This window comes from Bombus impatiens, unplaced genomic scaffold, assembly GCF_000188095.3.
Source record: "Bombus impatiens unplaced genomic scaffold, BIMP_2.2 scf_0463, whole genome shotgun sequence".
In the NCBI taxonomy this organism is placed as follows: Eukaryota; Metazoa; Arthropoda; class Insecta; order Hymenoptera; family Apidae; genus Bombus; species Bombus impatiens.
In genome coordinates, this window is record NT_176882.1 from 2,165,960 (window position 1) to 2,191,686 (window position 25,727).

The window sequence follows — 25,727 nt, forward strand, 5'->3', positions numbered from 1 at the left end:
CATGATAAACATATCGGTTTTTACGAATCAAACAAAGTGCATCAACTGCTTAAAGTAGATATCGTAATTTCATTAGACATCTTGTTTTATCAAACAAGGTATTATTCAAGTAGTAGATGAACAATGATAAGGCATTAGGTGATTTTTGTAATTAATAATTGTTTTCAATATAGACGATAAAGAAACATTTTGACAAATATCGAACTTGATTTTCCTATGCATATACGTATCTTCAATCGTGTATATTAAACTTAATACATCGCGTGATTTTAGGATCGAAAGCTTCTATCGACACGTTTTGTTTGACTGCTAGCAATACGATTTAAATTCCCACTCGTACACGACCTTACCCAACGACACGAATCGAGCATAAATGCATTACACGCGTGATGATAAATATTAATCGTATTCGCTTCGAACCGTTACTCGATTATACAAATAATCGAATATACTTTGTATACTTTGTATCGTATCGTACGGTAACAGAGTGGCGACAGCCGATGCATGTTATTTTTCGTTTAAACCAATTAATCACGTTGAACGTTCTCAACAACCAAAATCAAACTATTATTTATTAAAGAACGCTAAATATTCGCGGTTCGTCATAAATTTCACAATTTGCATTGATATAACAGTTTAGCTTACGAGGCCTCGTGTCGTGCCATCGTTTATATAATCTATACGAGGCAGAATGAACTTTATCGTCGTTGGAAATGACACTTAATGATAAGATTACGTTCATTAATTTCTAGTAAATACGTGTGCAAAAAGCCGGTCTATCGACTAATAATGTACGTTCTACGTAACGTACGAAATTTTTATTTTCCTTGTTATACAGGAAACGCGTTAAAACCGTACAGAAGCAGAACACCAGGAAACATCGGCATTGCGGTTGAATCCTGTTTCACGACGAGAAGCGAACGTACATCGTATCGAGCGTCGTTTGAAAAATGATCATGCTTTCGATAGCAAGTGGATATTATGCAAATGAAGTGGAAAACCGTAGCCAAATTTTAGCAAATTTAAGATATCTTCCCGGATATTCGTAACACCGATGTACACTTTACACGCGCTATGTACTTGTTTATAAATATCCGGATAGTTTGGTCGATCTGTAGCAACAATGTGTAAATTTCACTAAAATGTACGAATTAATAAAAAAATAACAAAAGTAGATAAAATATACTACCTCCTTGTACGATCATCAGACTATAAATCTAAATTATCTATTAAACAAAACGACAATAATATATTTTACCGTTTAGTACATATATTGGTATTTAAGTATCATTGATAATATTAATATCGGAAATGTTTCTATTTAGAAGACCTTCCTCCTTAATCTGTCTTAAGATTAAGAGAATTTAAAAACTTAATCCATTACTGGGATCAGAATTATATTCTGCTATACGTAGTTAAGACGATTACAAGAGACGAGATCATTACAGTTCGATTTATCCATAATTCTGTACTTAAAACGTATCTCGTCAAAGACAAACGAGAGTCCGGATACTTTTGTGCGGTAGTGTACTATCTGCCGAATCGATAACTCGTAAGATTATTCGTACGTATAAAATTCCCGTTATCTGATATGTCTCTGCGTTTATTTTCGTGCTTTCGTTTGTGTACAAATATTCAAATCGTGTCGCGGAATCGCTTTGCAACGGTATCGAGGAAAACTACGTTCGAAGCCGCTTAGGAAGATTTCACGCGGCAATAGATCGTCTTTTCTCCCCTAGTTCTTATCTGAGAAATAAAAAAGGGAGAAACAGGGAGGATTATGCAAACGAAATGAACGAAGATCACAATGTACGTTCCCATCAGGCGACAAATTACTCATTTAGAGGCCGATGGAATCAGGTTAATCGCGATATCTCGTTCGTCTTACGCGACACGAAACCAGGCTATAGAGAGGTGGTTCGATTTAAAAGATACAGGCGCTTGATTAAAGCGGAATTAAAAGCTACTTTTAAATTTCGTAGACGCGGAACGGTGGAGTTGCCAGGGAAACGCCGTGGCGCCAAGTCTTCGATTTTGTCGATTCGAAAGCAGACGCTTCGCCGAGTCGCATGGAACAACGAGTACAGCTTGAAATTCGTGTCAGCTCGTAGGCAAATCGCGTTTGAGGGACGCGCCATCCGACCAGCCATCAAATCGATCAAGTAGGATTTACGCCCTCGGTTGTCGTAAAACACGACGACCAACTTTCCCCATTTCCCCGGCCTACCGCGACACGAAGATCCGAGACACACATGCGCGAATGGGTATGCAACAAGTCTACGCTACTTTGTTACATCTTACGTGCTCTCTACTCTCGACTGCTCGAGAAACGTCGACGAAGAAAGGCTCTTTCGCGTAAAACCTTCGCCACGCGCAAACCTAAGTCAAACCAAATTTAGAATTACGCTCGTTACGTTTATCCAAGGACTGACGGTAGAATGGAAAAAATATCGCGAGCCAGGCGGGAAAAAAAGGTACGCGCAACAAGTCTACGCTACTTAGTTCCGTCTTTACGCGAGGGAATCTAACGAGCCAAGATCGTTCGAACTTTGGTCATGGAACGTCGACAACACGATTCTACGATAGAGAATAAGCGTTTCATTCTGGAGGAAAGACGAAAAGGTGAAAACAGCTTGGTTTTCCTAATCGAACTCGGAATTACGTTTACTATGCTATGGTTGTTCCTGGAACAGGATCGAGAGACGTCAGAGATCATGTAGAAAAGGACATGCAACAAGTCCTCCCGTCAATGGCCTCTTTCGGACGTTCCTCCTCTTTCGATGTTGCCTACGTCACTGGTGACGCACGACTTCCGCTACGTCACGCGTACGCGCCGCCCATCACCGTGTACTATCTCTCCTTTCAGTCCCCGTGTTCACCTCGGCACACACGCCGACCAGATAAAAACGAAATTCCGATTTTCACCGCCCACGAAGAGAGATTCCTAGGCGTCGCTTCTTCTACTTCTTTCATCCTCGAGAGCCGAGCGACATTCTCGTGCAGTTGTTTCTTGCAACGATCGGCCGTTTACGCGGCGATACTTTTGTTTTGCTTTCGGTTCACCGAGCGACTCGAGCAGACCGTATTTTGACGAACGCGAAAGTTACCGATCGTCTTTTTATCGAGACACGTTCAAAACCGATAAACAAGAGCGGCGGCTCGTTCACCGGTCAGACATCGATCCATTGTTGGCCGGTATACGGCGTCGTTTCCGTTTAAAGGGCTACAGAAAAGAGGCGAGCCAGTGTAACTCGACCTCATTGAAGAAAGCTACCTGAATCGTTTTAAAAGACTGCCACGAACCAGCCTGGCCAGGTTTTTTTTCGGCAAAGAGGAAAATCGGTTTCGACAAGAACCCTTCCAGTATCTTGTTTAATCCGGCGATATCGATAACCTTTGATCGAATTACCTTGACTCTCGCGTGAAGAACACAAACGTTCGAGCCGGATAACGATTATCTCTGTCAAACGAACGAGTAGATGGAAGCTGTTCGAGACATTGATCTATGTCGTTCCTGACAGGAGAGAAAGACAAACAGCGATCGAATAGAAGAATCGTTTGAACGTTTCACGATTAGTGCCGATCGTGATAAGAAGAAAGGGAGACAAAGAGAGGAAAAAGAAAGGGAGAAAGAGACGCGACAGGGACAAACAAGGAGCTGTTTCTAAACTTCGAACGGTGCCGCGGCTACGCTAGAAAAAAAGAAAGGGGAGCGCAAAGAAGAAAGGACAGCGAGGTGGAAACAGAGCTAGAAAGAAGGAGAGAAAGAGAACAGGGGGAAGGAGGAGGGATGGAGCGAGTCCCTCTCTATTGATTTCCTGCCGAGGGTGGGCCAACGAAGGGAGGATTAAGTATCGGCTCTCTCGTTGCTGCTTTTCCCTCTCTGTCTCTCGTTCTCCCCTTTCCCCTTTTTCGCTCCTTTGCCGGCTCTGCAGCAATTCGACCAGCACTTGCCCGAGACGGACAAAGAGGCACGAGAAGAAAGAGCAACGATCAAACCGAAAGGAGGAAGAGGAAAGAAACGAAAGAACGAGACGGAAAAAGGAACAACTGTGCGTATTCCTCTTGGCTACGACTTCCACCTTCTCCCTCTCTCTCTCTCTGCCCCTCATTTTCCCTCCTACTCCTTCTTACACCCTCGTCCCTTCTCTCTTCGATGCCACCATGTCCATTCGTTTTTCTCTGTCCTTTCCACGTTGTACACGCGTGTACCGAATGTCGACGACTTTGTGGTGGTAAACACAGCCGCCGTAATGCAACATGGTACACGCTGGAGCGCGAACGCGGTGGGCCCCCGTAGCGCTGGCAGTGGCGACTATCCGATGGTGGAAAGTGCAGTCAGCGTGCTCGCAATAGAATGGTGAGAGTAAGGCAAACACACTGACAGTCATAACGATAGCGACTGCGGTAGGTACGTTGAGAGACAGCGACATCGAATACACACAGACATACACAGAGTACATACGCAGATAGATGGTGCGCCGAAGGATATAAGTATTGGTGTCACAAGTACAGCCCCCGCCTTACGCTGTCTACGTTCGATAGTACCGGCAGCGAAAGTAGTAGTAGTAGTAGTAGTAGCAATAGTAGTAGTAGTAGTAGTAGTAGTAGTAGTAGTAGTAGTAGTAGTAGTAGTAGTAGTAGTAGTAGTAGTAGTAGTAGTAGTAGTAGTAGTAGTAGTAGTAGTAGTAGTAGTAGTAGTAGTAGTAGTAGTAGTAGTAGTAGTAGTAGTAGTAGTAGTAGTAGTAGTAGTAGTAGTAGTAGTAGTAGTAGTAGTAGTAGTAGTAGTAGTAGTAGTAGTAGTAGTAGTAGTAGTAGTAGTAGTAGTAGTAGTAGTAGTAGTAGTAGTAGTAGTAGTAGTAGTAGTAGTAGTAGTAGTAGTAGTAGTAGTAGTAGTAGTAGTAGTAGTAGTAGTAGTAGTAGTAGTAGTAGTAGTAGTAGTAGTAGTAGTAGTAGTAGTAGTAGTAGTAGTAGTAGTAGTAGTAGTAGTAGTAGTAGTAGTAGTAGTAGTAGTAGTAGTAGTAGTAGTAGTAGTAGTAGTAGTAGTAGTAGTAGTAGTAGTAGTAGTAGTAGTAGTAGTAGTAGTAGTAGTAGTAGTAGTAGTAGTAGTAGTAGTAGTAGTAGTAGTAGTAGTAGTAGTAGTAGTAGTAGTAGTAGTAGTAGTAGTGTAGCGAGTACCATAGTAGGAGTAGTAACACCAACGGGATAGGTGCTGGTGGTAGTAAACTTGCGTACAAGCGACGTGACGTCAGAACCCGAGCAGCGTAACCCATGAATCCGCACCTCGTCCACTCCCTCCCACTACTCTGGGCCACCCTAACCGCTAACCTCCCTCGTGCATCCAGATACTATCGATATTACTCCACTACGCGTAACGTAGACAAATTAATGGAGCAAGCTCGTCAAAGGGGCGGGCGCGTGGCGCCTGCTAAACCGTGATTTCTTCGGGATTTACAGGATCTGCCTCGCGACTATCTCTTCCGTATTTACACGTTCGGATCACACGCCAGCCACTCCGCAAAGATTATCCAGATCATTTCGGTCGATTAAATCAGTCGGTACATTACGTCACGGATATTAATTCTCGAATCCGCGTAATTTTATCCCTTTCTCCCTTTCCCCTCCCCTCTCCCTTCCATCCATCCTTTCACGATCGGTATCGGCGATCGGGTTTCGCGAAAGATCGTTAGATATATCTCGCGACAGCTTGCAATGAATTTCATAGGCGGCAAAGTGATTTAAACCATAATTCACCGTCGTCTACTTTCCGTTCTATCACCTACCGCCTTCCGCCAACCTAGATATCGCCGATATTAATGGACCGACCGTGGCAAACCAGTTGACGCTGAGTTACAAGGTATCAGAGATTACAGCGATTAGTTTGCACCGTGGTTACCTCGATATTCCTATCCGCTGCTATCGTCATTCCCGTGTACAGCGAATTAGTCGCTAACGCACAGGCGTCTCTAATAAAAATCTGGCGCTATCGAGTTTGTAATTTGACAAGGACGATCGTCCGGATCGTGAAGGTATCGAAATACCTTCGAATCTAGATGCATCGAACTGTATTTTTCCCAGCACCCGGTATATATCGTTGACGTAACTTACGCTACACGAAGAGTCAATTAACGGGAACTGTTTTATCGGATCAGCGTCGATCAAGTTCCGACCACAATGGCGAGGAACGCGAACAGATCGCGGCGTAAACGTTGGCACGTGGGATTACGATGACGTTTCAACGAATATTACATTTCATTTACAATTAATAGGGTGTATTTATTTGCGTGGCTGGCGCGCGCACACCCCACAGTCACGCGTGCCAACCAGACGTTATCGATTCAATAACACGCGGCCGAACAATGCCACAGGATCTAACGCGATTCCGTCGCTCCATTTAATACGATTTATCGACGATACCTCGAATTATTCAGCCAATACGCGACGAAGGACGAATTCTTTTAGTAAACTAAACGAACGATTAAAACACTCTACAATTCGTCTGTGTTTAATGGGTATATTCTCACCTCGTTTAACGTAAAATTATTCCCTCCGACTCTTGAAATTAGTTTCACGGTTGAAATTGGAGCGAGAGTCGCCGTTATCATTCATCCGTGATCTCTGACTCGATCGAATACGAAAAATAAAATTGCTATAGGTACTCAAAACTGTGAAATTGTCATAATGAAATTGGCGAGACTTGCCCGTTTCCCGCGAGCCATGAAAATGGCACCAAATTTCAATTTACCTATATATATAACTCTTTAACATTTTGGTCCGATAAACGACTAAATATAACGCAGTTATAAATGTTAATTTCTCACAGAAAGTTCAAAATATATCATTTTTGTAATGCGATAGCGAAACTATAGGAAATCTCGAGAACACGCAGACAATTATTTTCTAGTACGTTCATTCTGAATTCTCTATCGTTTTATCGCACGTTCAAGAAATTAATACGAGGATTAGATTCGCTATTTCAATTCGTATATCTAACGTCTCTTATACTGGTCTGCCAATACGTTCAAGAAACAAGAGAACTCGGTAGAAATACGTAAGAATCCGCGATTTCTACAGAGTGTAGGGCGTTGCTCCGTAATAGACGCGCAGCGAACTCAAACACGAATTCACCAAACGAGAAACTTTGCCTTTGCTACAATTCTACTAGTCCGATCTGGCAGTAGTTTCATCGCTACATCGCTTTGACATCGCGCGTTTTGATTCGCCGATAGATCGTGGACATTGGTTTATCGCCAGCGTCATAACCCTTTAGACGCGAAGGAAACCAATTAAAGCAACTACCATACATCGAGGGACGTAGGCCGGAACCGCGGCCATGAATTTACAAAGCATGTTGCACTTACGGTTTGCACGCTCGTTTCACGTCATCCGCATTCTCTGACGCTTCTATTTTTACCTTATTATTATTTTCTCTTTTCTCTCGCGTTTCTCGTTTAGCAATGAACAATAGCGACAGCGCGATGCGTCAAAGATGCAACAAGAATTTCGATAAGGGCAGCTAAGGAAACGAACGGCGAGTATCTACCGCAAGGGCTGAACTTTCGAACGATCTTATCGATTTCCAGTGGGAACACGGTCACGCACAGATGCGCAAAATGAATCAAGAAGAAAGGGACGAAACGATAATGCACCGTCGTCCACGATACTGCACCATTGATTTAGTAGTGGTTATCCGAGCTCCCCTAGCACACCGACAATGACTCATAGTTGCTCGTCTGTGTCGTTAAACACGATTCTTCGGCCGCGAATGCATCCACGCGAAGAGATGCTCTTAGAAATTTAAACGATAGCCATTCTGCGCGTCTACGCGCTGCTTTTATTCGCTGCCCCGTTATTCGAGCAACTGCGCGAACCAATCGGTCGACGCTCGAAAACATTCAACGTTGATTCTGATAAGAGCGCTATCTTTGACATCTGACGAGTTCGCTTTCGTTCGAATCGTTCTCGATTTGAAAAAAAAAAAAAAACCTATATAGCGCGTATGTTTTCCCTCGCGTAGCGCAGCCATTGAAGCAACGAAGGTAGCCGCAACGTTTAGACGTTAAATAAAGAAATTCCAAGAGAAAAAGGGAAAAGAAGAGATCGAGGATAGGCCGTTAAAAATCAAGTAACGAGAAGTTGCGACGTGATTGTGTGCCGAGACATCGATACGTCGAAGATGACAGATAGAGAATGACGAGGACGAAGAGAAAAAAAGAAGCAATGTCTTTGTCGTGGGAAAAGACAGTGGGATGACCCCACGTATACGAGACATTCTGCCTTGCGACGAGTATGTGGGTCGAGAAATGCCGTACGCGCTAAATATATATCGGGCGCATACACGCACGCAACTTTTGCGTATCAAGGCGTCCAAGAAGTCAGAAGAAAGAGGGTCATCAGAGGCAACAAGAAAGGATCGTTTCTTTCTTTCGAGCACGCGATGAGAAGAGAAAAAACAAGATCGTGCTCTATGTCAGATTTTTTCCTCTTTCTTGGCGTTCGCGCGAAAGAGAAAGGAGTCGAAGGAGGAGACGATCGAACGCTGGGTAAAGCGACTCTGCCGCGGAGAAATCGATTCGTCAATCTGTCATGGCCGGGACCTTTGCATCCGGTGCCGGTATGCATGTTATTTACGTGCCTTCCGAAAATCTCGTTCCAGTCATTTTCCAGCCACCACGTGCACCGCTTCCACGAAGCAATCGAGGAGTTCGAAACGAAACGCTCGTCCGAACGAAAACGTACCGAACGAAATGTATTCGCCCTCCAACCATGGTTACGAGCTTTTAATAATAAGAGCATCGCACGAGCTTCTTTACGGTTTCTCTTTCTCTGCTTTTCTCTTTCGCGTTGCACTCTGTCTAGCACGGTGGTCCTTTTCGAGATAGATAGCGCGATTATGTAGTGCGTGCGGCGTCAACGTTTAATTATACAACCCCCGACAGTTAATTAGCACGTTAATGGAGGAAAAGAGGAGAAAGAGAAGAAAGAGAAGCGTGGAATAGGACGAGAAGGTCATAATCAAGCAGAACGAGCAAAGAAAACAGTATAGAAGCGAGCAGCGATCGTTGGCTCTGAACCTAAATGAGGGAGCCAAGGTTGAGCGCGAAACGATGCCTCGAACGACCGACCGAACGAAACGAAAACTCGCGCAGCTACTTTTAACGTTCGACGGTCCTTTCTCGTTTGTTTACCCGAGAATTTACCGACAGCTGGTAACTGACCTCGTGCAAAACACGAATCACGTTGCTCCGCACGAGGAAACCACGCAAAATTGATACTGATGATGCAATCTCGAGCAAACAGCGGACTACAACAGCGAGACGTGGAAACTCTGTAGGAAAAAAATTTACGTTCTATCCGACTGGAAACATCGGCCTCGATTTTTACTACTTTTCTTTCTTTTCGTCGCATCTGCATTGGAAATTGAAACGATAAATTAAGCGAACGACGATAGACAGGAACGTTCGTGCCACGGATCGTTTAGCGAACGCAGGCTCGGTTCTCGGGAAAATGGACGGCTATAAGCAGATTCGAAAAAGAAGAGTTAAGAGAGACGAAATACAAGTAGCTCTCCTCTGCGATAGCCTGCAACGAGGGTGAAGGTTTACGGCGGAATTATAAACAGCCGAAGGTCGGTATTACTGGGAAAACAAATTATAGTGCTTTCACGCGCGAAAACGCACACTTGCAAAATCCTTGTCCAAATATAAATTGGTGCTTTTTTTTATCGAATTTCTGATATCGAATTCTATCGATCGCAAAAGTCTGGCAAATACGAACAGAAATCTCAATTAGACGGACGATGAATATATTCTGCAAGATCTACTATTAGCCAAATATTTCGTCAAATACTCGAATACCAAGTTTAGGACAAATATCGTTTCTGATTCGAAAAAGAAACCGGAGTTATTAAGAAACCGGATTAATTGATGAGGTTTCATCCATTCAATTCGTTTTATCCAGTAAATATAACATGGTATCGTAATCGTTTTGTTCTTGTTTTTTATCAAACGTTTTCAACGATAAAATTGTTACAGTTACGAGGCTTGGAAACTTACAAGAAATACTTCAATAAAAACATTTACGATACAGCAGTCATCGAAATCGAAAACAACAAAACATTCCCTTCCCTCCCAATTGCAATTTGAAATATTCTCAACAAACAGTGTTGGTATACTACTCGGGATAGAAGAATGCGATGGTATCAAAGGTCAAACACGAGTTCGACACGATCAGACGTAGCAAGGTAGGGTTATTTGAATCACCTATGTTTCAACATCTTAAAATTCAATCTCGAACTGTGCACAGAGCATTGTATGTTATGTAACATCGTTAATTTTTATATAACTTGTATACTTTAGGGAGAAAAGATACGAAAATCGGGCAAACGATTCGAATAACTTTACGATTACTTCAGTCAACGAGAAGGTATTGCACGTATAAGAACAAATAATATCTACATACGCTATACACACGTACTTATGATAATTACAATTGAGAATATTAACATTAATTAATAACAAACAAACTTCTTACCGTTTTGATAAGCAAAAGTTACATGCTTTTAGAAAATTATAGCCGTCAAGCTGTCAGTGTATAGCATATACAGGGTGGTTGGTAACTGGTCGTGCAAGAGGAAAGGGGGTGATTCTACGCGAAAAAAGAAGTCGAAAATATAGAAAAAAATTTTTTTTTTTAATTTTTCCATCGAGACAACGATCTACGGTGAAATCCGTTATAACGAGACGTGATAAAGTGCACGCGTACCGAGCCAAAATTCAAAGTCGATTTTCACGAAAACAAAGCCTCGAACGAAAAATTTGTATTGTATATTTTCGACTTCTTTTTTCGCGTAGAATCACCCCCTTTCCTCTTGCACGACCAGTTACCAACCACCCTGTATATGCTATACACTGACAGCTTGACGGCTATAATTTTCTAAAAGCATGTAACTTTTGCTTATCAAAACGGTAAGAAGTTTGTTTGTTATTAATTAATGTTAATATTCTCAATTGTAATTATCATAAGTACGTGTGTATAGCGTATGTAGATATTATTTGTTCTTATACGTGCAATACCTTCTCGTTGACTGAAGTAATCGTAAAGTTATTCGAATCGTTTGCCCGATTTTCGTATCTTTTCTCCCTAAAGTATACAAGTTATATAAAAATTAACGATGTTACATAACATACAATGCTCTGTGCACAGTTCGAGATTGAATTTTAAGATGTTGAAACATAGGTGATTCAAATAACCCTACCTTGCTACGTCTGATCGTGTCGAACTCGTGTTTGACCTTTGATACCATCGCATTCTTCTATCCCGAGTAGTATACCAACACTGTTTGTTGAGAATATTTCAAATTGCAATTGGGAGGGAAGGGAATGTTTTGTTGTTTTCGATTTCGATGACTGCTGTATCGTAAATGTTTTTATTGAAGTATTTCTTGTAAGTTTCCAAGCCTCGTAACTGTAACAATTTTATCGTTGAAAACGTTTGATAAAAAACAAGAACAAAACGATTACGATACCATGTTATATTTACTGGATAAAACGAATTGAATGGATGAAACCTCATCAATTAATCCGGTTTCTTAATAACTCCGGTTTCTTTTTCGAATCAGAAACGATATTTGTCCTAAACTTGGTATTCGAGTATTTGACGAAATATTTGGCTAATAGTAGATCTTGCAGAATATATTCATCGTCCGTCTAATTGAGATTTCTGTTCGTATTTGCCAGACTTTTGCGATCGATAGAATTCGATATCAGAAATTCGATAAAAAAAAGCACCAATTTATATTTGGACAAGGATTTTGCAAGTGTGCGTTTTCATATATATATCATCAACGATGATAAGTTAGTTTATCTTCTAGCGTAGATTACTTAAAAATTGTTCATAAACAAAGGCATATTATTAAACTCAAATGAAATATTCTTTTGAAACGAATAACCTTATTTTATCTCGTGGGACATCGTTGGTCGAATCGACGGTATGTTTGATCTTGGAGTCCAGGTGGATCGAAACAATCGTCGGATAGTTTAACGCAGAGGAGTTGGTCGAGCGGTTGGTTCATTGGCCAGACCACTTGTCGCCTTGAAGGCAGTCTCGCCTGGTGTTACATTCGTATTCCGCTCGTAACGCGACTTGCCCCGAATGCTGATAATTTAATAACACGGCCGTAATTTACGATAAACCGATTTTCTCTTAATTGCTTTATCATTCGCGTTACTGCGTCACCGTCTGCGATCGCTCGCTCGGTCTTTTGGAGCGGAGAGAGGCTCTCAGCCGACCCAAAGTAGGAAACCTCGGAAAGAAGAGAGAGAAGAACATCCGCGAGGAGTTTTAGAGCGCGGAGACTGCTTCGAAACGTACACGTTAGAGCGTACTTGCACGCGCAAAACCGCCTTACCCGTTACCTGACGGAAACTTTCACTCGCCTAAGCAACGTAAACAAAGCACGCTCGCAAATGACCGCGCAGATTAGATACCTGCAATTGCTTCGTCCGAATAGTCTTCGTTCCATTACTTCAATCTGTCGACTGGTCGCTAAAATTATCAAAAGTCTGATAGTTTAATACCGAGGAAAGCGCGTACGAGGAATCGAGATTAGATTTGTAATCGAAAACCGAATCGCGAAAGAGGAACAGAATATTATTAAATACGTGTTGCGTATCATCGACTAAAGAGCAACCGGTCAGGTCAAACCGATCGGTCGATATCGCGTACCTCGAATGACTTAACGTTTAAGGTGGAGGAGATGGAATAACTCGAGTGTTAGATTTAGACGGAACTTTATCTGTCTGTAGTCTTCGTTGCTTGTAGTTGAACTAAGTTGGGACTCTGTCGTCTTGCGTATGTAGTCTTCGTTGCTTGTAGTTGAACGAAGTTGGGACTATGTCGTCCTGTATGTACTGTCCGATGCCCGAACTCCGTGCCTTTCCGGCTGATCCTTGCCTGGATTTTTCCTGGCCTCGAGTCATTACGTTTACTGCCCTGGGAGGACCGGTAATTCGGAATTACCTAACGAAGGAAGCGGGCCTGCCCGAATAATAATTCGGACAACAAAAAACAACTAAAATTCCGAACAGTATGTAAAGTACGACGTAGGTTTAAGTAATATTTAATGACAATTGGATACTTAAAGGATTAACGTTTCCATGTCACGACAGACGGGAGACGAGGAAAGGAAGAAAAAATAAACTTGCAGCGAAAAGTCAATGGTATGGTATACCATAAAGCGTTCTATACTCGGAGTTAAAGGGATTTTGCGTTACTTCCGGACAAAGAAGTTCTCGACCCGAGAACGCAAGGAGAGGGACGGTAAAAGTCGTAACGGGTACGAAACGACTATGGTAGCCCATTACAGGCTTCAAATATTTTCGTGCAGGCGACGCGTCTGAAATAGCCCAACGACCAGGAATTTATTGGGCATTCTCGTTCCAAGGTAGGAACAGCCTACCGATGATCCTGTAGATCGAGCGGAACGGACAACGTCGACGGTATTCGCACTTCAGCTGGTTGCAGTGCGAGACTCGCAGAAACGACGAAACGGGCCGAGGGGACCAAAGGCAAAGGGAGAAGGCGTGAAACGGAAAGGGTGCGAGGAGAATCGAGACGGAGAGAATAAAGAGAAGGGTGGAAGCATCCTGAGAACTTGGATCGATGCCGTGTTATCAAATCACGTCCTTCGCTTTCCGTCTCCTTTGCTCGCCACCCTTCTTTCTCTCGTTCTCGATTGTTTCATCTCCTACTCATCCTTCCCCCTCTTGTTCGTCCCCTCGTTCGCCCTCGCTTCGGCCTTTCCCGACCGAACGTCTACACGAAGCTGATTTATGCTACCACGTTTTTGTATTTCCTCGTCCCTGTTGTAAACTTCTCGAAATAAGCGTCTTCGGCAAACTCGTTGAAAGAACCCGAAATAGAGTGGAATATGTCGCGAGTTAACAGTCGTATTTTCTTTGACAAGGAACCCGTCCTGTATGCAAACGAAATTCGGCCAGGGTCCCCCAAAGGTAGGTACCGCTCGACAGATGTAAATGAGGGTAATGCCGCGCCTCTTTGCGACCAAGGTGTAATACCTACAACGCGTTTAGACGGTCGGTGAACGGACAGGAAATGAAAATATTCACGAGTCGTGAGACGGTCGAGTCTAGTTTGTTATATCGATCCGTGAGCAAGTAGCATGAGAGGATTGTTAAAAACGAGTCGATGAAAATCGTCGATCTCTAGTTAAAAATAACGTCGCGCCGATAAAAAGCTGGTCAATCGACGCGATAGCATCGAACTGGTAAACAAAAATTTGTCGCTATCGGGTCGATGTGGAGCGTACGATTCCATCGTGATTCCTAAATCACAACGCGTCAGAGATAATTTTATTCTTCGTTTTGATCGGCAATGAATTCCAACGACATTATGCAATGGAATGCGCGAAACGTGCCGACAGGAGCAACAAAAGTAACGTTTCCCGTACTTGACCCGGATCTTCGACCGCCAATCCAAGGACTTTTTGCTCGTGACCGCCTGTATACGTGTCTATGTGAAACGTATCTTGGGTAACGAGACCGATAACGAGAGACAAATAAACGAAAGACGGGTGTTGGTAGGTTGTTGAAAAGCAGGTGAACCGACTAGCGCAGGAGAGACTGGAAACCGTGGACGAGAAGTCAGAGCCACGTTGCTCAAACCGGATGATTCCCGCAACTCTTCAGAGGCGGGAGAGACCTAACGGAACTTTTCTACGCGATCCTGACGTCACTGAAACGCGAAGAACACGAGAGCCTCGACATTTTTACCGCGCGAAACTGTAACGCCTAACGCGGTGACTCTGTTTCACATGCTTCTGTGCACCGGACATTTCCGATAGAATTGAGAAGCTATTCGAAAATAAATAAGGATGACGCAAAAGAAAATAATTATAAACTTCAGTTCTCTTCGATCTGAAACAGCTCGATAGGACGTTCTAGCTGAAATTTCTCTTTATTTTAGAAATATAGGAAAATCTGTATAAAAGAAAAGACGTCCTTCGACTTTGAACCAGGTCGTCCCGTAACCAAAAATTTCTATAATCATCAATTTCAAAATTAACAACAAACTAGAACCAAAACTTCTCTGACGCGCTCTTTCTCCCGAGAAGAATTCTCGATTCTTCCATATTTCCGTCCCCTTACATTTTCCTAGTCATTCTTCCTCCTTGATTTCTATCTTTTCTATTCTTCGCTTCCCCAAACGACGTTCTCGAAGGGCGTTCAACCAAACCTCGGTAATTGCGTCCTACCGTTATTTAAGAGAAACAAATTACCGGCAGGTAGAATCGTTGGGTAGCAATCTAAACGTGTCGTCTATCGGTGAATCGTGAAATTGCGCGGATTTCATGCAGCTACGCGATTACATTTAGAGATTCGGCCGCTAATTGCACGGTGAAGAAGCAGTTGTCGGAGAGGCACGATTATAATGGCGTAATCACGACGAAGCCATTGGGTAAGAAACTATAATGCGGCCGGCTGAGCGCACAAAGAATTACGCAGAAGGGAGAAATAATAATATTACGAAGACCAGATCCAGATAACGTGCTCTAATAACCGTCCACTTTTTTTTACCAACTTATCACTAATGCCCGGTTTCATTCGTCCGTTCTCCATTCGATTACAGCGAGTCGATCGTTCCGCCGATCGATGGATAATCGATTCTTTTTCTCAGCCGAAAAGCTGTAAAGATTTCATTCCGCCATCCTCGATTACCTTTCGACATGCGAGAGACCCATTCACGTCGACTAAAGGTAACAGTAAGATTCTAAAGCGTTCTCCGTTAAAAATCATCGCGTTTTCTTCGTTCTTTCGTAAACAATGACTATCCATGCATTCAACTAGATTTAAAATTTGTATGAGTCGTTATCTCGTACATGAACCTCTATATGTACAACGACCGACATAACGCTGCATTTATTATCAACTTAAAAGCTGTAAGAACAGATGGCTCGTTCTAACGGCGCGCGGAAAGTACTTGCACTACTTAAACTTGCAAAGAGGGAAGAAACAGTTACACCTTAAAAGTGGCCCTAAAGGCAAAGCTCGAAGAAAAATGAAAAAAGCTCCACGGGAATTGACACGCTTCGGCGAAGCTAGCGTTTAAAAATTCGTTTGTAGTAACACGCGTCTCGTTTCGCACAGGCTGATATCTATAAAAGCAGCGAATCGTAACATATTCGGCTCGCGAATAGCAGAAAATTGTGAATACACCGTTGAACGGCCGTCAATCCCGGGTAACCTTTACGAACGTCCTTTCGCGTCGTTCGTCGGTGGATCAATCATACACGACGTACAGCTGATAGGGCCTGATATTTTCACTGGCGAGAACGCCATTATAGAACAACTCTTGGAGGATTTTCTCACGGCAGAAGAAACATACTGATGAGATCTAACTCGAGAGCTTTTTCAACTCCCCCCCTCCTCAGACGCCGCCAGCCTTCTCGTCAACGGTCCATTCAGGGTATATCGTTTATTTTTCAAACTTCCCTTAAGAATTCATTCAGGCATTTTAATAGGCATTTTAACTTTGTCTCCCCGTATATATACCGTGAAAGGAAATGTTAAACGCAGAAGAATCGACGTTTCGCCTTTTCAACCATTCTATGGTATCGTTCTGATTGAAACGATATTCAAATTTCGGAATCTGTTTGCCAGTGAAGAGAAAAAATGGCCAGGGAAAAGGGGAGAAAAATTTTCTTCGGTGATAAAGATGTTGAACGATAGTTGGCGGAGTATTAAAACACCAGGGAATTGTTACCGCAAATCCTGACAGGCTAGGAGGTATATCTGCGCGTGTCTATCGAGGTAAGACTAGCTCGTATTTTCCCCTTCCTGTGTTCCCTTCCTTCGCCTTCGTTGTATCTGCCAGACATAGAGCGGTGCTCCAGTGCGGTCGCGGCGAAGCGCAATGCTACTGTCTTGTATTAGGGGGCGTTCACATCGCGTCGATAACAGACCAGAGAACGAGGCCATGCACCTCGACACTCAAACTTTCACCGCGAACGAAACCGAGCCAACTGGCGCTCGTTCGATGCTCACCAAACGCGAGAATAATTTCTTTGTCAACCCTCCGTTTTATCGAACGATTAAACGATACCGAAGCTCGCGAAAGAATTACAACAGCGGCATCGATTCTATCGAAGTGGACATATTGGACATATTGGAACTGATGCCTGATCTTTTATTGAAATTTATGATCTAATATCCGGCGTAACGCGCAGGATGATTTAACATCTAGAACGACGATATTCTTTATCGTATGGAGGCGGTTCTCTTTCCTTTTTCTCGTTAAGCGAATTTTCAGCGTTATTTTGCACATATGGTGGCCGATATGAACGTGGCTAAGGCTCAACCGTCGCGTTAGAAATCTGTCGGTGAAAGTGTTAGAGTGCATAGCTTCTTCTACCTGAAAGCCAGCGGCCGTTAGAATGTCCGAGAATAAGCAGCAATGCTTTCTGCGTAGTAAATCGGTCGAGCGGTCGGCCGATGGTTAACGAGCAGAGAGAGGTAATATAAACAACTTTTGAAGTTGCCTGACTTTTCACGAACGTGTCTCGCTTCTGGCCCGCTAGATGGAATAGGGATAAAGACAGACGCCGCAGAAGAATCGAACATAGTCAACGGACTTATTCAATTGCTCGAACATAATCGCAAAATTTGTTCTGCCGACGATCACAGAGTAACGCGTATATACGTAGTTGGTTCGGTTGCTTAATAAACGTTCGGTTAATTTTGTCGAAAATGTTGATTTATCGCTTGTATCCAGCAACGGTTGCTTTCTGGCGTACGAATGATTTTGCCTCGAAAGCGGCGCTGTTCACGGTACCGTGGGTAAACACCAAGGCTGCCCTCGTATACACGCGAAGCAAAAAGGACAAGAACAGATCGGTGAGGAAATTCCCTGACAATCGCGATAGTTGCGTGGACGTTGGCGTACCGAGCAATTCTTCTTTTCGTCGAAAGGATGAAAAAATTTCGTACGAACAAAATCGTTTGTACGGATATCTATACTTTTATCTTTTCGAGCCTTACATTGTAACTAAAGTTGGTATAAATACGATTAAGCCAGCGGCGCTCGTTGCGTCAGCAAAAGTGAAAATAAACGCGCCGCGATCTTCTCTGAATTTACCGAAAGTTCACGAAGATAGAGTTGCTTCCGTTTTTTTCTTTTCTTTTTTCTTTCTTTTTATAACGCGACTGCTCTCCGGCGATTTAAACGTTGAAACATTTGCTCTCGTATTGCGTGCGTTTCTCGTGACGGAACTGCGCGCGTCGCGTATTTAAAATTCAATTATACGACACGAACTAGCACATTAACTACTCATAACGATGATACACATAACCATTTCCATTAATTATACAAAGATATTAGCATTGATTGGATCGTATATTCGAAGCAAATATAACGCGTGTCGCGCATTCGTTACATTCGTGAATCGCTTGGAAACGAGCAAAAGGAAAACAGGCCGGCAAATCGTTATAGATTTTCCCTACCGACTTTTACTCGCTGGATTATCAACAATGTTGTTATCGTGCTTTCATTATCAACCGTTATCGTGCGACCAAAGTCGAAGGATCGAGACGAGTTCTATCCGGAGACGAGACTCTCTATTTTTAAAAGAGAGTATCGCCGTGTTCTTTGGCCCATTACAACGTGGAGCCAACTTCGACTAAACAGTTGGCGAAAGCGCTTCTACGGCCTTTCTCTTCGACGAATTATCAAGGATGGCCAAGCTCTCGTTTCCTCCGGTCGTCGTCGTGCCCGTCTATGAGAACTACAAAAATTTCTTTTTTTTCGTACGTACAGTTTACGTATGTACAGTTCTATCGACTTTGTACATATTAAATATTTACAACAATCGGAATTAATAGATATTCGATCGAGTAAAGTATTACCTCGAGAGTGTGATTTTCAAGATAAGATTATGCGCGAAACGTTTTTCATCGAGTGGTACTTTTTAGATTTAGCGAAGCGACTGATATTTTTAAAAGGTTTGCAATTTTCGAAATCAACGATAATTTTTACGATAATTTTCGAGACCCAAGTACGTCAGAACGAATCATATCGCCACAGTTTTTTGTAAATGGAATTTATTAAACGAAGAATAAGAGGTAAGGGGAAAAACAGGTTACTGTATCAAGAACGTTGCATACCATAGGTACCCTGTGGTTAAGATAATGAGAAAAGAAATACGGCGCCATCGGTCGTCTTCCTACCCCATCGGACTATCCCTTCCCTTTCACCTTGTTATGTACTTCGCGAACATCACGCGTCTAATATACGACACGTGTTTGCAACGCGACACAAATTGGTAACGTAATAACTTTTGCTAAAGGACGAGTAATTGTTCGAGCCTCTGCATAGTATCATAGATTCCACATATAATTCTATATGTGGAATCTATTCAGTATTCACTATTCAGTAGCTTTTGTTTTACGTTTCAGGGTAACAAGGCTCGATGTTCGAGTGACAGACATTTTTGTACCGCTCGAAGCGTTCGACTATTTTTAGAGAGAGTACAGAAATGATTCAGCCTGCGCTTCAAAATAGCAACGGAGAGTCATCAAAATATGAATGGTCGAACGAAAATTGTTAGAATACGCATGATATCGTGCGATCTTCTTTTCTCTGGATTAAAGTATCGGGTTATCAGCGTGCTAATTAATTACACCTATCAACGCGATTACTTCGACTCTATCGGCATTCGCGGGAACGAAAGCCCGGGAGGGCCGTTTGCGCGACTTTCCGACGTTCTCTAACGTCCTCTAACCCCAATAACAAAAATAAAAAGGCTCCGTTGAGTTCCGTCCTTTCCTTCCCTAATACCACCTTTCCTCTTTACCCTTCTCCCCCGTGCTCTCTTCTTATATTATTTGTACTCGACCCGGTCGTTCCACGCGTTTGACATCAACACCGACACCGTCAACACAACGGCCATCGCGGTTGAAACCGTTCGCAGCGTCATACGCGGTGAGTAGTTGCCGAGAGGCACGTGACTAAACGCGTCGTGGCAATTAATTCGATCACGCTAAACCAATTTATTTTCATCGGCCAGAAAAATTAAACGACGTCGAACGAGCGTCGCGAAAAGCCGTATCCTTTTTCCCGGAACTCTATGGCCGCTGTGAGATAGCGAGAACGCAAAAGGGCGGTGCCATCCAGGAGCGCAGTGTCACGCGTCCCTCTTTCGCTACCCTGTCTCTCGCTCTACGCTGTCCTTTTCGACCGGAAGCCTGCTCTCTCGCTCCGTTAGTCACGCATATAGACGCGCGCCCGCGCAACCCTTCGCGTGCCACGCGCGCGCCAAATCATCGAAACAAACGCGGCCGCGAAAGCTCGTTAGTTGTGTTGGAGAGAGTATACTCGAGCCGGCTTTAATTTCACCACCGAGGACCATTACCGAGTTACGCGCCCCGGGCCAACCTAGTATCATCGATAATACGATAGCACGAGGCACGAGTATCCAACTAACCGTAGCAGCGTGTATACCTATGCAGTGGCAGCATTCTCCGCGCATTGAAATTTACTTACGAGCCGTAGAACACACGTCTACGAGAGGAAGACGCGGAAAGGAACTTCTCTAATGAATCGACACGATTTAACGAGGCCGCCGGATATTTTTGTCCCGAGGAAATTGTCGCGTTAACGCGCTCGTTATCACCGTGTGTCGCAAGTTCACCAGAAATTTCAGTAAATTCGTCAACGACGTATTTTTTCGACTCTTCTGTTGTTTTGCTTTTTTCGATCAGTCTCCTAAGATGAATTCGACGATACGATCAGTGTCATTCGATGCTATCGATGACGTCAGTTACCTTCACCGACTTTCTGTCGGGTGTCACGAGATTTCCTATTCTCGAATCTATGTAAATGCCACGAAATTGTCGTGATCGTTTCATACTCTGTAACGTACAATAAGCATCGAGAATATACGAACAAGAAAGTATACGATTTGTTCGTCCATTTCGTGCAACCTCGTCTGGTGCTTGAAAAGGCGGAAACACGGCGGCACAGAGAAGCACGATCATTTTTGCATGGATGACCTTGCCCTACATTCGCGCAGTCCCAATTACGAAATATATTCCGATCAAAATTCTGTGCTCTTTAATCGATTCGCAATTTCGTCGAAATTCGTTGTTGCAAGTGGGGTCAAGAACGCTATTGTAATCACGCCGTACTTGTTGCGCGTTTATTCGATTCCGCTTCTCTCTCTCTCTCTCTCTCTCTCATTGTTATGCTTAGAACCGTCAGGTTCCCTGATGCAGGATAATCCGTAGTCAAAGCCTATACATTTAGGAATCGTCAAATCTTTATTGCTATTGCTTTCCTACATTGCGTTTATGGCAACCTAACTTTGAGGAAAGTACCCTGAAATTTCTAAGAATTTCATTGTCTCGTTTATTGTAGAAGACATCTGTTTCCATTTTTAACAATTACTGGAAGAAAAAGACTTCATACCTGGTAATGGGTCTTTAAACCCATTTGCATTCAAGGGCGGATTAGTAGCGACGGTATCCTATCACAGTCGTATTTCAGTTGCTAAGTATTCTTCTAATGCGAGAGTTTGTCGGCATCTCGTCTATATCAGTTTATTGTATTGGCCATTTTAAAGAATTCCACGAGAAATAATATGATTTGATTTCTTATTTCTTATTTTTTTTAAATAAATAATTTTTTCTTTTTTCCTCTGTTATAAAGAATGTAAGATGCGATGTTTGCGAAGTAACATTGTCTACCAATCGTTTTGAACAGTAAATTTTCGATAAACTCCATGAAGAATTCGGATGTCATTTACTACACCTACGACCGACCGCATACGGTAATAGGGACCAGTCCTCTGAAGTAGATCCTTGATGCAAATGGATTAACCCAGTGCCCACTGGAGCCTTAAGTCAACAATAGATGTATATATACAGTAAGATCTCAGTTAATTAATAAAATATCAAATAAATAAATAAAGACACAATATAATCGGATTTCTGTCTCGGCAAAGATAAACATTAATGTTACCAAAAACGGTTGCATCTTTGTTCCAATAAACGAAACATCTGATACCAGTCATTTTGATTGGTTGGATAGTTCTAATGTTAATAATTATAAAAATATTAATATTTATAAAATAGTTAAAAATGAATAATGTTCTCTGATATGAAAGTAAAATTATTCAAAGCGGAAAACGAACGTGGCCGAACAACGTATATATTTCGTACGGTGATAGCACAAACCTCGCAATTAACCAAGTGTAATTTGCGTCCACAAACGCGACACTTCGCGACGCTGCCAGTATCGCGACCGTCTAACCGCATGCATGCCACAACAAAAAACAAATTAGCGCGATCAACATGCATTGAATGTGTTAAACGGTACACTTGCACGCACACGCCTTGGGAAAATCGTTCGATCGGTCTTTAACGTAAAAGTGAATTCGCGAGAGAAACAAAGGGAAGTCGATTCTGACGATCGTCCTCGCACGATATTTCTCACACTGTACCGTCGATTGTATCCGAGGAGACATTACGAATTACGATGAATTAATCGAGCAAATTGCTGTTGAATGTTAAATTGATGTTGGTAAGAGTAAGCTAAACGCTGACACTGCATTTCGCGCGATGAGTTCGTAAGCAATACGCCTCGGTCGACATAGTACCCTTTCTAGTTTCGTGTTCAACGAACTTTGTATCATATAGAACATAGACTGCTTTTTCAGTCAATAATATTATCGTTTGATCGTTATTTGTGAATTTTGAAAAATATGTGAAATATTTAATATTTGAAAGATTAAAAATATTGTTAAATTGCTGATATTTTTGATTTTAGAGGAACGAATTATATGTATATGATTCAACTGTAGCAACGCAGGCTACACGATCGGAGACAGTCGGTCGAACAGAGGCCAACGTATTTAAAAACAGAAGCGAACCAGCAGACCGGTTAGACACCAAGGAGATCAGCCTCTGGTCGAGTAATCGAATAAAATGAATCTTTCATGTCACACTTTTCTCCGGTCATTATCAACGTTCAAGCGAGACACGAATTGTTTATAGTCGTTGTGTACTTGTTCTACGAAGCAACGCGATCCAAATACGTATATAGTTGGGTAAACTGATCTTTAACGCGACTACGTAAATTACGAAAATCAGATAAAAGTAGGATAAGGTTCGAAAGAGAATCACATAGACTCACCTCGATAAGGTGCCCTTGAGCAGAGGATTCCTGTCGTCATAGTATCCACCGGACGTCGGCATCTTCAAGTAATCCAAGCAATGGGCACGTGGCACTTTGCACTGACACTACGGCACTGCATCACTGTCGCGTGATCTGTTAACTTTCCATTCACCTTATCGACATTATACTCGATTAACTAAGTGCACGACGCATCATTTTCAAAAAAAAAAAAAGAAAAAAGAAAAAAGAAAGAAGTAAAATTCACCAATAACTAGAAAATAATTGACACTCGCGTAAACGCATATCACGGAAACGCGTTACATAGCGGGTTGGGTAACCATGTTTTGTATGTTACGTATAACGACATACTTCACGACTATCCGGTGAGATAACAACCACCCGATACTGTCAACAAGTTGCTAGTACTTCTTGCGATCTGAATCTCACCAATTATCTAGATTGCTTTCTTATTTTTCCTCGGTAGGTCGATTCGATGTTTGACATCGATCGTCAGATGACACTTTCCGGCGGATTTCCCTCAACTTGCGATTACCTAAACACAGAAATTTTCGTTTAACCAGTTGCTATTTTCAGGCTCTTTCTATGCTACTTTCAAACTACGCATGTTCTTAGTTTTATATACACACGTACAAAATGCGAACATTGTAGCGGAAACATGGCTACCTACGAAGTAACCCCCATCCCTTTCACAATGTATGATTCACTTCTATTCCAAATTATCGCTAAAATTTTCACGAAACTGTGTCGAAAACGTTAATGGTTCAAAACAAATAGTCGTCAGGTTATTATTTTTGGATCGTCTGTTTGTCGCATTCGACGGTTATTTTCCATTCGGACAGTCGAGGTCACCATTATTACAAACAGTTGGCGCCAAAATCTTGCTACGTTCAATCCGCTCGGGTGAAAGTCCTTGCAGCAGGTATTCGAGGAAACATTGTAGTAGGTCGCTGTGAATTTTCACGCTTCTCGACGAATGCACCAAACTTAACAAACTAGACCAAACGATTCATCGTTCGTACTTCGCCGATCCAGTAGAGTATATCGTTAGGGATACGTTTCGCGATGATGCTCCGTAAATGGTCGAAGAATAACGATCCACACGTGTCTTCCAGCGAAGAAACGTTAAGATAAGTGTCACGGTTGAAAGCGGAACGTGCCAGGTGAGTCCATCGAGCACGTCGTTTATTTATAAACTAAGGGAACCCGAGAGAGAACGCAGGAGCGAGGGAGACCAACGGAGTGTCCCTCGCGTTTCGTTTACCGTTCGTAAACTACAGTCGGCGCGTACTTCGAGGACCACGTGTTACTTATCCGATCTTTCGATTGGCCGTGCGATTTCAAGATGGCGCGACTGTTGACCTGTCAATGCAAATTCATGATCCTGTATGCATTTCTTTTTTTGGAAATTTTAAATAACATCGCTCCTAAAAATTTTCATTATTCGTTAATAACAAGTAAAATTAGTTGAACCGTTCTTTTTTCTCATTTTACTACAACGGACGAGAAAATATGAAACGTTAAGATAATATTAGAAGTTAAATATACACAATATTTTGTAAATATATCGTATTTGCGTGAGTATTTAATATGTAATTATTAGTATAGAATAAAAATGAACAGATACGTATATGTAAAATACGTTATTCAGTACACGAAGGATCATCCATTGCAACAGTATGTCATAAGCTATAATTATTCCTTTCTCTTACAGGTTCTGACTCGTCTATGCACTTTCACTGTATCTTCTACGACTCTCGAATCAAATGCGCGTTAAAATTGTCGACACAATAGCAAATAAGACATATTTTTTCTTATCTCTGAATCATTATTCTTTCTGAGGATTATCTCTTAAGAAATAATTCATACATTCAAAGTATCAATAGAAAGACTATATAGAACATTTCCGATTATTAAATTTTTATCAAAAGTTCTAGTATATTGTACTATATTGAATCGTATATAGATATATAACAATGGTTCTAGTAGGAACGCACAAACCACAATCCTTTTGCGAACCGATGTACTGTTTTCGCCAACAACTCAAATGAAAAGTATTTGATACAAGAAAAGCAAGTTATCTGCTCGTCGGTTCATTGTCATTTTTAAACAAATTATTCACATCATTTACACTAACTTTTTAAAAACTTTAAAACAAAAAAGTATAAAAACCTTTTTCGTAGTCTAGTAACTCAGAGTCCATGTTAACCGGATGAATTGAAAAAATATGGTTGCACGATTTTTTCAACTGTAAACTAAAAGACGTTTTTGAAGGATGGGTAACGAGGCGAAAAGTCGAGGAGTAAAAGCGTTACATGATTCAAGGACGTACGCTAAGTGGGATCGTGATCCAGTCGATAAGCAGCTGTAGGTGCAACGAACGTTGTACCCTTACAGTTCGTGTACTTGTACGCGGCGCTGATCGAAGTAGAAAAAGCGCCCTCACCAACTATCCTGGTCTACTCACGAAAAAAGAACGACAGACTCGAATGCTTACTGGAAAATCGGTACCGTAAGCGTTC

The 25,727-nt window shown here is 42.2% G+C and overlaps 1 protein-coding gene and 2 long non-coding RNA genes across 7 annotated transcripts in view; 1 reads left to right on the forward strand and 2 right to left on the reverse strand.

Moving 5' to 3' along the window:
• LOC100743710 (AF4/FMR2 family member 4) overlaps window positions 1-25,727 on the reverse strand; it is a 174,031-nt gene that overhangs the window by 145,925 nt on the left and 2,379 nt on the right. For 4 of the 5 annotated variants that reach the window (XM_012387180.3, XM_012387182.3, XM_003490627.4 and 1 more), the window contains exon 2: window positions 23,206-23,740. In XM_012387180.3, coding sequence (XP_012242603.1) covers window positions 23,206-23,267 — 62 coding nt within the window. In that variant the 5' untranslated portion in view covers window positions 23,268-23,740. Of the gene's footprint in view, window positions 1-23,205; window positions 23,741-24,227; window positions 24,373-25,727 lie in introns of those variants that run through there. The other variant, XM_012387178.3, reaches the window with a different exon arrangement.
• Window positions 8,642-10,103, forward strand: LOC117151821. The gene is made up of 2 exons (XR_004461955.1): window positions 8,642-9,959; window positions 10,035-10,103. It is a non-coding gene; the product is annotated as an uncharacterized LOC117151821 (long non-coding RNA).
• LOC117151820 lies at window positions 11,398-11,813 on the reverse strand. Its single transcript, XR_004461954.1, has 2 exons — window positions 11,542-11,813; window positions 11,398-11,466 (listed from the first exon to the last, which is right to left on the reverse strand). It is a non-coding gene; the product is annotated as an uncharacterized LOC117151820 (long non-coding RNA).